We start from the raw sequence: 13451 nt of genomic DNA on the forward strand, positions 1-13451 counted from the left end.
CTTCAAAGGTGCAGTGGTGAGGTTATCATGTGGAAAATCCTCACTGTAATGGCATGCTTCTTTTTCTAGGGTAGATAGGCTCTTGGGGAGAAAAATATTGTTTGATTAGTTCTGATCTTAAATCCTGTTGCATGCTGTCATCATTGTTCAGCAAATGTCACAGGTTGTTGCAAAGCAAGAAAACCAAATAAATTCTAACGGTTGAAAATATTCTTGGGCATTTCAGCATGTTACAGCTGAAACCTGCTATCAACAACTGAGTTTAAACTATGTCATTACTAGCTAGTATGGATTCCCCACTTATAGATCGGAACCTTATACTTAGGGCATCATCTTAGTCAAGGTGTAGAGTATGCTATTCTCCTGTGGCATGACTTCTATACTGGTCTCAGAGTGCAGTTTGAAACTGATTTCAGTGTTGATTATGCCCTGTATCCTATTCAAAATCTACTATGCTTAAATACTTGGGTAAACAATTAGAGCTAGATTTTATTTGTTACTACGCTGTCATCTAGTGTAGGCTTTGCAGGCAAGATCAGATCCCATTAGAATGTTTCATAGTTGGTAGGGTCGGAAGGGACCTGAGCAGATCATCAAGTCCGACCCCCTACCATGGCAGGAAAGAGTACTGGGGTCAAACGACCCCGGCAAGGTGTTCATCCAGCCTCCTCTTAAAGACCCCCAGGGTAGGAGCTAGCACCACTTCTCTTGGAAGTTGATTCCAGATCCTAGCCGCCCTGACTGAAGTAGTACCTCCTGATGTCTAGCCTGAATCTACCCTCGGCCAGCTTGTGACCGTTATTTCTAGTCACTCCTGGTAGTGCTCGGGGAAACAGGAATTCCCCCAATGCTTGCTGGTCCCCTCTGGCTAGTTTGTAAATGGCCACTAGATATCCCCCCTCCCCCTCCCCCCCCCCCAGCCTTCTCTTGTGGAGGCTGAACAGGTTCAGGTCACATAGCCTCTCCTTGTAGGGCCTGCCCTGCTGCCCCCTGATCATGTGGGTGGCCCTGCTCTGGACCCTCTCCATGTTGTCCACATCCCTCCTGAAGTGCGGTGCCCAGAACTGGACGCAGTACTCCAACTGTGGCCTGGCCAGCGTCGCATAGAGGAGGAGGATCACCTCCTTGGACCTGCTTGAGATGCATTTGTGGATGCATGACAAGGTGTGGTTGGCCTTCCTGACCGCTTCCCCGCACTGTCGGCCCATGTTCCTTTTGGCATCAGTGATGACTCCAAGATCTTTTCTGCCTCTGCGCTGACGAGAAGGGAGTTCCCCAGCCTGTAGGTATGCTGCTGGTTCTTCCCATTGTGACTGGATCATTAGAACATTTAAAAATGATGCCTAAGCATAGTAAATGTTATAATACAGTCTAAACCATTTGGTCAGCTCCTGGTCAAAGAAACAGTCTTGACATAAACTGTTTTAAACAGGGTTATTGCTACTGCAGTGTCAACAGTAATATGGGGGAAACCATTAGTGCAGCTGCATCAAGCTAGAGAGGGAGATTGCATTTGTAGGTAGGAGTTGTAGGTAGAAGAAGAATACTCAGGCATGGAAAACCAAACTGCTTTCATGTAACAGAGAGAGGGAGTGAGCAACCTTGCACTAGTACCAGAACTATACATCACGATACATGGAGACCTTTTTTAATAAATCCAAGGTGTCCAGAATGGCTAGATGTTGCTGCCCTGTTTATCTGGGATATACAGTACTGAAAACCTTTTGGATAAAGGGCATAAGTTAATCCTCATCACATTGTTTCATACAATGAGTGGGAATTGGTGTCTTCTGTACAGAAGTCTTTCTTTTCAGAACAGCCAAGTTAGATGTGGGAGTGGTAGGGTAAAAGTTACTTTGGTGGGCTTGTTTAAATATCTCCCAAGTTAATTTAGAGATTTTGGGAACATATTGATTTGAGACTTTGCTGAGTTTTGATGATATCATCTGGAAATTTTCCAGGTAATTGAGAACTGCCCTAAGCTAAATTTCCATTCAATTTTTGGAATTTGGATTCTAACTGTAGGATGTAAGTGTTTTTCTTGTTTTGTCAGTCTTGCCTATAAAACGCTGGAGTACCATTCAAAAGATCGCTACTTGTTCCTATCCCCTTGAAGAGCTGTAGTGTTCGCTGCAGATCCTAAACCACCCTAGCAAACCATTTTCTGACATGATTACAATAATTTGATTAATGTAGATTCGGAGAGTTTGGGCTCCGATCCTGCAAATGCTTCTCTATAGACTTAACTTTGTGTGAATGAGTTATTGAAGTTGTTGGAGCAACTCGTGTGTGAAATTCAGCAGTTGCTTTTGTGTTTTCAAAATGCAGATCTTTAAAGTACTTCCTGTTCCTTGAATGTTGGGGGTCTCTCTTGTGCATCCCCATGGGCTAGATAAGGGGTGTGGAGCCAGTCTGCAGATCAGATTGGTCCCACAGACCAGCCCCACATGCTGGAACCAGCCGTTGGGACTGGGCTGGCGCAGGCATAGTATGTAGTGCATGTGCAGGACTAGCCACACATGCTGCTTTTAGCAAGCATTGGCTCAAGCCCCATGGGTCATGAGGTCATGCTATATATGGTGCCTATGCTAGACTGTCCCTATTGCTCCAGTTCAGGCACACAGGACTGATCTATGGGCCCAATGCAGACTGGCTCCAGATTCAGCATGGATGGTCATTCTTGTGCAGGTGCTGCTTGCTGTGCGTGTCCCAGATGGGTCACAGGTCCAGCATGCTTGCCTGCAGTGCAGGGTAGCTCCTGCCTGGTGTGGCATGGTGTGCACTGGGGTACACTTGATCCAGCATAGGCAGCCTGTCTGTGGGCCCAGTCTGAACTGACCGTGGATCCAGCGTGGGTGCCGTGTGCAGCACACACCCCAAGCTGGCCTCACACCAGATGGGCTTTACATGCTGTGTGCAGCACGCGGGGCCGGAGCCAGCACACGCTGAAAGTGATGAGCAGCATTGCAGGCTGGAGGATAAAGCTCTGCAGGCTATATCTTTGACTCCCCTGTTGTAGGGGAATTATTGTCCACAAGCAAAACCTTCAGTCACTCACGCAACGTGAAACAAAACCCTAGGGATTTTCTCAACCTCCAGTTCAATATATTTTATTTATATAGTATAAAAAATAGATTGGGGAATGCAAGCTGATCAACTATGCTTGATCACGGAGTGATTGAGTAACTGCTGAAATAGTCATTTTTTTGGATGAAATGTAGTAACTGCTTAATGGTTACAGCGACACCACGCAACAGAAATCTTATGTTTAAGTGGGTACATAGAACACTAAAATCTTCAATTTAACTTCCTCTAAGAAACAGATGAGGGGGTGAATTTGATTTTATTTTTTTTTTAGTCAACAACAGAAGCTTTTAGCTGCGTGAATAAGTTTTCTCAGTTTTGCTGTAATAATGAACTCCCCACCTTCGTTTTACAAAGAGAAGGGATTAAGATGTTCCATTTAAAGCCCTTTTTGTCCAAGAACAAAAAAAGGATTTATTTTCTTGCTGTCTTCCATATTCATGTGGTGACACCAGAGTCACAGAAGAAATCCTGCTCCAGGCACTATGTTTTCCCACAGTTTTTAAAGTCTGTTTTAATTTGCTCTGTTCATCTTTCTCTCTTGGGGTAGGTTTGGCAGGCCACTAAATGACAGTAGTAACATGGCATAAACATTCACTTGACACACATCCTTTGTTACGCTCTTTCACATCTTGCCAACCCTTCCGTATTATGGGTAGAAGTGAAAAATGTTATCGTTCATTTAGCACTGCTTTATCGCTGTAGAAATGGAATTATCATGGCTTGTCTGCCACAGTGAATTTACCAGCATGTGATGTTTTCTGCTTGCCCTGGGTTTGCTGTTAGTGGTGCTCTTAGTGGGCATAAGAATTTTGGGTTTTTCTGGGGGTTTTTTGGTGGTCCTTGATAGTAAATAATTGTATCATTTGGGTTTTTAGTCCTTTACTTGTTTCTGATTTTAAATCTATTCTTTGAGCTTGCTGGTTTATAAAATAGGTCTTGCAGTTTATATTCCCTTTGGCTTGATACATGGGGAATAAATGAACAGTCTGCCTGTTGTGGTACTAAATTTTAGTAATTTAGAAAGGATGCTAAAAATTTAAGTGAGATATTGAAGAAATGTTTGCTTTCATCTGTGGTGTTATTAACACCTTGAGTGGTACCATTTAAAAAAATCTTATTTTCCTCCTTTGTGTTCGCTCTCTGCTCCCAGACTCTGACAAGACACTTCATTGCTTTATTTGCTTTCCTAGCCAGGTGTTAGGACAGCAGCTGTCTCCCTTGTAGAGACTTAGTGCTGGAGTGTTTTGGTAACACACTCCTCTTTAAAAAAAACTTTTAATGAAACACTTTTAAAATGCAAACATTTCTCATAGTCTTGGATGTTATGAACTTGGGGTAAAGTTTGTGCTGATGTCTTTTTTGGAGGAATGTGGTTTGTTGCATCAAACGCTAAAATGAAGGGAAGTGTTGCAAGTTTTTTAAACTACTCTGCAGCAAAAAGTGAAACTTGTGTTTGTCCTGTGAGTGGGATGAACAAATTGTCTTGTAATGATGGTCTTCAAAGGTAGTAAAATATGCCCTGGAAACTTAAAAAAAAAAATGGTCATGAAAGATGAGGAAATCTCATATGTTAGTTTCCCTTCATATCAAGCATACTAGTATTGCCATCCAGCAGAGGTTATATCCATGTTCTTTTGAAAGGGAGTTCATTAAGTGTCTATTGTAACAGAGTATTTTTAATTTCCTTTGTGCAGATTCGTCGAAGGCGCCTTGCTCGGCTTGCAGGTGGGCCATCTTCCCAGCCCACCACTCCGCTTACATCCCCACAAAGAGAGAACCCACCAGGACCACCTGTAGCAGCGCCAGCCCCGGGTCCATCCCACAATCTTGGTCTAAATGTCCATAGCATGACCCCAGCTACCTCTCCAATTGGCGCATCAGGTAGGCAGCAACCTAAGCAGTGAAGAGAACATTTTCTGGGTTATTTCTGGTATTGTTTGAAAATGGGTTGGGGGGGAGGAGAAATTTTATATTGTGCATATTTATATATTTTCTGGTAAACTATATGACATGGCTTAAGTGAATTATGTTACTTTAGTTGTTTATCTGCTGCAGTGAAGAAACCATTCTGTAAGGATTTGTTTTAGGGGAGGGCAAGGGCAATCACAGATGCTGTTCAAATACTGTTTACTGCAAATAAAAGCCTGATGCAGAGTGAAGTGTGCAGTGCAGATGGTATTGAGAATGCTTACATCTTCAGAATAATTTGAAGAATGAAGATAATCTAACAGACAGACGGAAAAAAAGCTCCTCAGCTTTGCAATGCATTTTTTATTGATTGGCCTCTTGATGGACTTCAACAGTCGGTCTCTAAATCCATTTTTGTTTCAAGTCTCCCATTACTGGTGTATTGGTGCATTTGAGTGCTGTATGTGCTGTGCTTAGGTATTATTTGCAAAAGAAGAATGAAACAAAGAATAAATGTTCTTCCAGAATTTCTGGAGGGTAAAGATAGCTTCACCTTCTGTCTGCCCATACTCCACTCAGGGCAGAGTACTTGTCAGAAGCACTTCCTGAGAAAAGCTCACTGCTGTTGGAATTTAACGCTGAACATTGGCCTTATGATTAAGGGAAGTGACACAGAAACCAAGGTAATTTTAACCTGTTAGCTAATGAACTCTGTGTTTATGGTGCAGAGTTCACCTTGCATGTTTGCTTGGAGAAGCCTATGCAGCATTAGTTAGCTTTAGACAGCACATTAAGCGGTGATGCATGAGCTGTCGGCTTGTCTGGTGCTCAGAAACGGAGAATCCCTTGTTACAATACAGGGTGTGTTCATTATAGTACAGATTATTGAAATGATTAAAATTGGATATTTTTTCATGCCAGAAGGGATATTAATTTTTGGTTTGGGGTATGTGCGATAAATTACAAAGTTGGGGAAAAGGGTGGTGAGAAGCGGTAGTATTTATTGCTGATTATCTGCTATATGCATTTAGCAACAGCAAAGGTTCTGTTAAAGATGTACAGTTTGCAGGAGTCCTTTTGCAGTGGTAAACTAAAATGACTGCAGAGGACTTTAATTCACTTAGACGTGCAGAGAGCAGCCCCAGCAAAATAATGTCCTTGCAAGTGTCCCTTCCTGTGAGGACTGGCATATCATGGTGAAGTCGGAGCACAGGATCGATTTGGCAGGAAACAGAGTAACAGTTCTCATTACTTTTGACTCTTTTAGGGATACCCTGCAAATAATAAATAAAATGGGGGGCCAAGACATGTGCCATGTGTTGTCTGTGTGTTCAGTGCATGTCAGCATGTTTTTGCATTATTTGATTTCTTTCATTTTAAAGCGAGCCTGGACTTCTGCAGGTCAGATTTCATAAAACACTTAATATAGCACTGAGTGAGGGGTAAAAGTGCAAAGAAATTCAGCACAGGCAGGACAGACTTTCTGAGGAAATCACTATCCTATATTAGTGAGTACTGCAGCTTGGCCACCATACTATAGAAGGCCCTGAGAGCAGTGTATTTAGGCACTGCTTTTAGCATAATGAGAGTCAAGCTTATGCTCCTGTCTTCTCTGCAGCCTGTTTTTTTTGCTGTCATCCTATACTGTTTGAGGGCAATAAGAGTTGTATAGAAGTGGTTGGGCTTTCCTACGTTGAGGAAAGTTGTGTCTGTGTTACTAACTAAATGTAGTTTACATAGGCAGAGAACTGAAATGGAGTCACAGGGTTTGCACCACTGCATCTTGCCAGTAACATACTGAACTACACAATGAATATAGATTTTGTGTGCTGACGCAGCATATTTACATTAGAGATTAGCACTGTAGTGACTCCAGTGCAAATTTCGTCAATGTAGATAAGGCCTAGAGCTTGCTTCCGTTCAGTGCAGAGGGCTGGGCTAGACCTGACATTTCTGTTTTCTTGAGCTTTTGTGTAGCTGCCCATTTGAGCTGGATTGCAGCAGGTTTGTGCGTCTTGCAAGAACTTGCAAGCCCAAGGCTGTAGCATACAATCTGTAAATCACCAGATTTTGAGGAAGCAATTATCTCTCCTTAATTGCAGTGGGACTTCTTTTTCCTGACATCTCCTCATCTACAAGGTTGAATCTTTTGTGAATAATATTGACAAATAGGCATTTCAGCAAAACATAACTTGTCTTGGAGGATGCCAGAGCCCATCTTTGTGCTTTTTTTTTTTTATACTGAGTGCCTAATTGCCTACTGTTAGAAATGCTAATAGCTGCATCCCCATGAAAGGTTGCTAACCTACACGTAGCACATTCCTTTTTGTTCATAGCTTTAAAATGTAACATGTACATAATGGTAGGTGTTAATTATATGTTCTTTCTCTGGTTTTGTACCACACAGTAGAGCACTTAGTTCTATTCAGTCCTTCAGCTAAGGCGTTTGGCTAATCTGTTTAGTTCAACTGCATTTCTAGTATATGTGTAATAATACCTTGTGCATCTTTTACACCTTATGTCTGAGGATCTGAGACCACTCCAGAAATTAGCTATTCCTTAAACAAACAATCCCCCCCCCCCCCCCCCAGTCCTCCCTGTGAGATGGGTAAGAATGATGCTATTTTTATATTCAAGGGACTGGGAACAGAGGTTTTAAACAGCAGAGACAGGAATAGATCTCAAGTTTTGCTTCCAGTCCTATTGTGGGATTACTAGGTCAGGAGCTCATTCATTTTGAGTCAGTGATAAATCTTGAGGTGGAGGTTTGGGTTTTTTCCCCCCCTTTTTTTTTTCTTCTGAAAGCATTCTCTTTCTTGAGGACTTATTTCAAAGCTACTATCTTCTGGGGAAACAGGGTTTGGATAAATTACTTTATTAGAGCTTCTTGGCAGGCAAGTCATGGTCTGAGTATTGAGCACATGAGCACAAAAAATGTTAATTCTCAGGCACTGTCATGGCCTGCCTGCCTGCCTTCTGTGATTAGTGATTTCTCAGGCGATAGTTTGCTCTAAGATTCTGCTTTAAATGCAGGTAATTGTAATCCATGAGATGTTATAGTTGTTGCTGCACCATCTTGTATGAGACCTCCAGGTTTTGCCTTAGAGAGCAGTTATATATTTCATATCCAGCTATGTCTATTAGTACATAGCCCTTACATAGGATGTCTTGTGTTAAAAAAAAACTGCAGTGACATTCACTAATATAGAGAAGGCATGGTTACATTACAGGCCTTTGGCATTTCGCATGAATTTGGGGGGTGGAAAAAGCAGTGCGCACAGCTTGGCAGCCACAAACTGATTTTTGAGCTACCTGCTTTGGACAATTGGAAATTGAAATATTTTAGCTGTGTGAGCAAATACATTTTCCTTTTAGTTTCCACATATACATTGGCAGATTATTTATTTATGTATTTATTTATTTATTTTTAACTAGCACTGCCTGGCATGCATTTAAGCTGCAACATTTAGTCATCCAAGGAATGCATCTCAATTGTGACTGTCTGCTATGGTTAGTGATATGGAAGGCTCCTAATATGACTTTGATGAAATTAACTGGCAGCCAGTATCTTGTCAGCTGTCCTCTAGCATGGTGAAGTTTAAGCAGTGCATGCTAATTCATTGTTGTTCTGTCTGCATCAGAGTACCAGGTGGTCACTGTATTTTGTTAAGAGCTCACCTGTTCTTGGGTGCTTAATCTGCACCTGTTTTTAGATGTGTTCTAAGAACCAAAGTCCCAACTAACCCACACAAGAAGTGAGAACACATTCTCAATGTGTGTCATAGTTACAACTGCTGCTCCAGGACCATTTTCAGAATATGCCCTATTTTTGGTTTCCTGTTGAAATGTAAATCTATATTGTCACTATTTACATACGGAGGGCTCACATAGGATGCAGTAGGCCCCTGAATGCCATGTAGGTAGGGCATGCTCTGATGATGTTAAAGCACAGTGTTTTCTTGTGTGAGTACATTTCCAGTTTATTGATACCCTCTTCCTTACATAATTGAATCTCTACCTTGACCAGGCTGGGCAGAGACCTTTTTATGGTGATGACTCTTTGCCATGTTGTGCCATGGTATGTGATTTGTCCTTGGATAACTCTTATGTTTACAGTGCAGGTCCAAAAATATAAAACCCTCTCTCTCTTGGACAAAAAAACTGATTTGTCCATCAGATTTGGATATCGCTGGGCACATCTGCACGAGATGTTTACTGCGCAATTGCCTAATTAGCTCTGTAGTTAAGTCTCAGTGTCTACACGTACAGTCCTATTAGGGTGCAGTAAATTAACTCTGCTATCGGTTAGTACTTTTAAACACAAGTGCTATCCTGCAGTAGTGTTTAGTGCACTGCATTGCATGTATAGATGCTGACAGGACTTGTTGGGGCATGAGAGTGCCTCAGCTGGCTCTGTACTGAACTACCTTCATGCCCCAGGTAGCCTCTCTGCAGCACGTTGAACCAGCACGCTGACCCTCTGGGTCACCTGCCAAGCCTGGGCTGCTCTGCCATCGCTGAATGTGCTTCACTCCCAGGTGCACACGGAAATGCAGCACCTGGGTGCAATAAACTCTGGTACAAACTGGGCTGGAGTTTTTTGTGTTGCGCTAATTGCACATGTAGATGTACCCAGGTAGTCTTGCATCCATAAAACTCCACTGAAGTTGGTCCAGTTATTTCAGATTTATTTTAGTCTACATTAGAACAGACTTGAGCCCAGCCCATGTTTAAATAGCTGTTGCTAGCACAATTTGCCCTGCAGTATGGACAGAACCTGAGGTTTGCATGTTTTAGAAGCATGAAGTTGGTAGCTGTACATTTTGGCAAAATAAATCAAAACCATTTATTTGAAATGAAGCAGTCTTCTGGTTTTAAAATCAGCTATGCTCCCTAACAGGCTGGTTTCTGAACAGGCGTTACTTTGGCTGTCTAGATTTTTCTCATGAAGATGAAATTTATGTTAAATCTTTGAAACGCTTTTTGAAGGAACTGCTAAAGCAAACAGCTTGCGGCAAAACCAGCATAATCCTGGATCTGTTCTACTTCACTGCCCACTCTGTTAACTTTAAAATGTGTTACTGCCACAAGCATGGGACAAGCTGCTGCAGTTCTTAGTAGTAACATTGGAACAGACCCAGTACTGGAATTTAAAAATAGGTTGTCAATCTGGTTTTACACTCTTCACCTGAAACCTAATACTGTTTGGGGAATGTCCTGTAAATAACGAGTGAGCTGAAAACCCCAGAGGAGAGGAATTCACTGCTGCTTTCCTTTTAAGTAAGCAAGCTATAACAATATCTTTTTCTGTGCATGCTCTTCAAAGAGCTCGTCTATCAGGGTGTAGGTACCATGCTACAGCACTATTGCCATAGCAGCATGAAATTTAATATTTTATATTGCTAGGCAAGACTTGAGTTTAGCATCCTTCTTGACCCAGTGTTGAGACAGGGATTTTAAGAAAATGCTGCAGTTTAGAGTTCATCTTCATATGGACATCAGTAGCATTCACCCTGCTTTAATTTTTATTGAATGCAAGTCTTATTCTGCTTTTAGTTTGCATTCTATTTCTAAATTTCTCCCTTCCTCTTTCCCTGAATCCATAATTCCCAATGAGGATGCCATGGCATCCTGAGATGTCTTGAGATCCTTTTAAGGATACCATGCAATGCAATGTTAGCACTTTTAGGTGTGTAAGCATGATTCACAAGAGAAACCCAGAGATTTCAGATGAGACTCTGTAGTGTTAAAACGTTTTGACTTGTTGTGTCTTTCTGCATTCTGTGCAGCAGAAGAATCCCTCTATTCTTTTTCTGTAATTAAAAAATGAATGAAAACTAAGCTGGCGTTTTTCATAGGCATTTTGAGCGTAATGAGGGGTGACTTGAATCTGAAACAGTTGAGAGCTACTGCCCTGAATGCTGGTTTGTATATCTTTTATCACTGCAGCTTTAACCCAAGTGATGGGTGCCTAGGTGTGAGCATCCATACTGCAGAGTCATAATTGGGTAACTGTTACCTCACCAGCTGCTAGAGAATGTATTTGACCTGAACACAAAGGGAGAAATTGGAAGGTGGTTAGTACTCATGTGGTCAGCACTCACATTGTACTTTCATTGCAAAGTGTCTGGGTTTCTGTAGCCTGCACCCAAGGGAGGGTCAGCTCTCTAGGGTTGAAAGCATCTGTAAACTTGGGTCAGTGAGTATGGGAGCTGATTCGGGAGCAATGCCTGGGTAAAAACCAAGATAATTCTACAATGAAAACAGACTTTATGCTCTTCTGATGAGAAGTTAAAAACACATTGGCTTCATAGTGACTTGGAAGTTTTGGCAGTGTCTAGCATTTATTTTGTAGGTAATCATTTATAGTAAACTTAGTCTCTTCCTTACTTCAGGAAGAAAAGGAGCCTTTAGTCATTGCTTTTGTGTGTGGCACACGGGGCAGGAGTCTAGAGGTGCACTGATGTATCGGCTGCGTATCGGATTGGCACTGATAAAAGGGAAATTTACATTATCGGCTGTCAGCTTTTCTTGTCTGTTGTAGCTGATAATGTTCTCCAATAAATATAATGAATTATGCCTTCTGGACGGGGCCCCTGGATACTTGGGTTCCCTCTCACCCATGGGGCCAGGCCCCCAGATGCTTGGGTTCCTTCTCCCCAGCAGGGCTGGGGCCCCCGTATGCCTGGGTTCCCATGGGAAATGGTGGGTTTCCCCTTGCAGGCAGGCAGCATTCTAGCCTGTAAGGAGTTCTGCTTGGAGTTGCTGGGAGTGAGACCCAGGGGGCTCTGTGCGCTTGTGTGCGCCTGCATGCATGCACATGTCCAGGAAAACAGCTGGGGAGTGGGATGGAACCATGGGCAGCTCATCCAGGGAGCACTGGGCAGGGGTTGACTCTCTGCTACTGCATGTACCCCCTAGGGGAGACATGTCCCCCTCCTCCATAATTGTGCATGGGGCAGATGCGGGCTGCTTGCTGTGGGCTTGGGGCTCTTCACTCTGCTTCCTTTCCCTTGGGAGCCCCGTGCCAGCCACACACACCCTGCCCACCTGGTAGCAGCGGGGGTGGTAAGTTGTGCCACCCACTGCTGGGTGGGCAGGGGATATGCAGCCGGTGTGGGTTTTCCAAGGCAGCGGTGCAGAGAGCCCCAAGCCCACAATGAACAGCCCACATCTGCCCTCGTCCTGCTCAGCTCTGCCCTGCTTAAAAGCATCCCTGCACTTAAAAATGGTGGTGGCAGTGCTTGACCTAAAGCTCATTTGATGAGCTTTAGTTCAAGCACTCCTGCTGCCATTTTTAAGTGCTGGGATGCTGATACATGTGACACCGGAGGCTGCATGCTAAAAAAAAAAAAAAAAAAAAAGGTTTATTTATGTCAGTACATTTTAAGTACTGACATAAATTAACCTTTTTTTGGCATGCTTCAGCAGCTTCTGACATCACATGTAACCAAATCAGTTATCGGATTGGTATTGGCGCATATGGCTGGTTAATAATAGTCTATCAGTATCGGCCAAGAAAATCTTCATTGGTGCACCCCTGCAGGAGTTGGCAACCTATGGCACCTGCAGTGCAGTGGTAGCTAGGTTGTACTGCCTGCTGCTCTGACCTGAACTGGATCAATCTAGCCCACAACCTTAAAAGGTTGCTAACCATTGACTTGGGGAACTGGGAGAGAAACAGAGACCCAACCTGACTGAGTAGAAAGTTTGTGGTTTTTTTTTTTTTTTTTTTGCAGACATGACTCTTGAAGAGGGAAATTCCTAAAGAGAGAAATTCCTTTCTGTTTCTACCCCCACCCACATAGGCAAATAGGTATTTGCATGTACAATACTTTGGATGCAAATTCTTTGCAGGAGTGTCTTTCTGCAGGTTATTTGTACAGAAGCAGACAAGTGTTACTACATAACTCAGAAAACCTGTTCCAAAATTTAAATGTCACAGGAATTTCTTCTCATTAGCATTACTTTTACTGATTAACTCTTTCATTTTCTACAGCTAGAATTTAATATTTTTCTCCTTTAGTAGTAGTAGTATGCACATAATTAGTTAGTTTGCTTTGGGACTAATTTTTGAAAGATGGGCAATTGCTCAAAGCTTTATATCATCCCCATTATGGATTACTTTGCTCTTTTACTGGTTACCTTCAAGCATTTGTAGTTTGGGGATTATAAATTTGGAGGGGTTTTCCTTTAGGCCATATTAGTGTTGTAACTGAGCTGAGTATATGGATTTGCAGACAGACCTTTGTTTTCTGAGGAGCCTGGAAAATGGAGAAAACAAAGGAGTAGAGGCAAGAGGCACCTTCCCTTTCTAGCACTAGTGTAAATCAGTGCTGACATGTAAATCGCACCATGGAGTAAGTTTACTATAGAACAAGATGCAGGGTTAATTATTCCATAGTAGTGCTGTCTGGAGAGCATCAACATTACTTACTTGTCTGGGCTTCAGGGAG

General features: G+C 42.6%; 1 protein-coding gene across 2 annotated transcripts in view; it reads left to right on the forward strand.

Moving 5' to 3' along the window:
* UBE4B (ubiquitination factor E4B) overlaps positions 1-13451 on the forward strand; it is a 66459-nt gene that overhangs the window by 9842 nt on the left and 43166 nt on the right. For both annotated transcript variants that reach the window (XM_019493981.2, XM_006271376.4), the window contains exon 2: positions 4782-4968. In XM_019493981.2, coding sequence (XP_019349526.1) covers positions 4782-4968 — 187 coding nt within the window. The remainder of the gene's footprint in view (positions 1-4781; positions 4969-13451) is intronic.

This window comes from Alligator mississippiensis, chromosome 13 (assembly GCF_030867095.1).
Source record: "Alligator mississippiensis isolate rAllMis1 chromosome 13, rAllMis1, whole genome shotgun sequence".
Lineage (NCBI taxonomy): Eukaryota > Metazoa > Chordata > Crocodylia > Alligatoridae > Alligator > Alligator mississippiensis.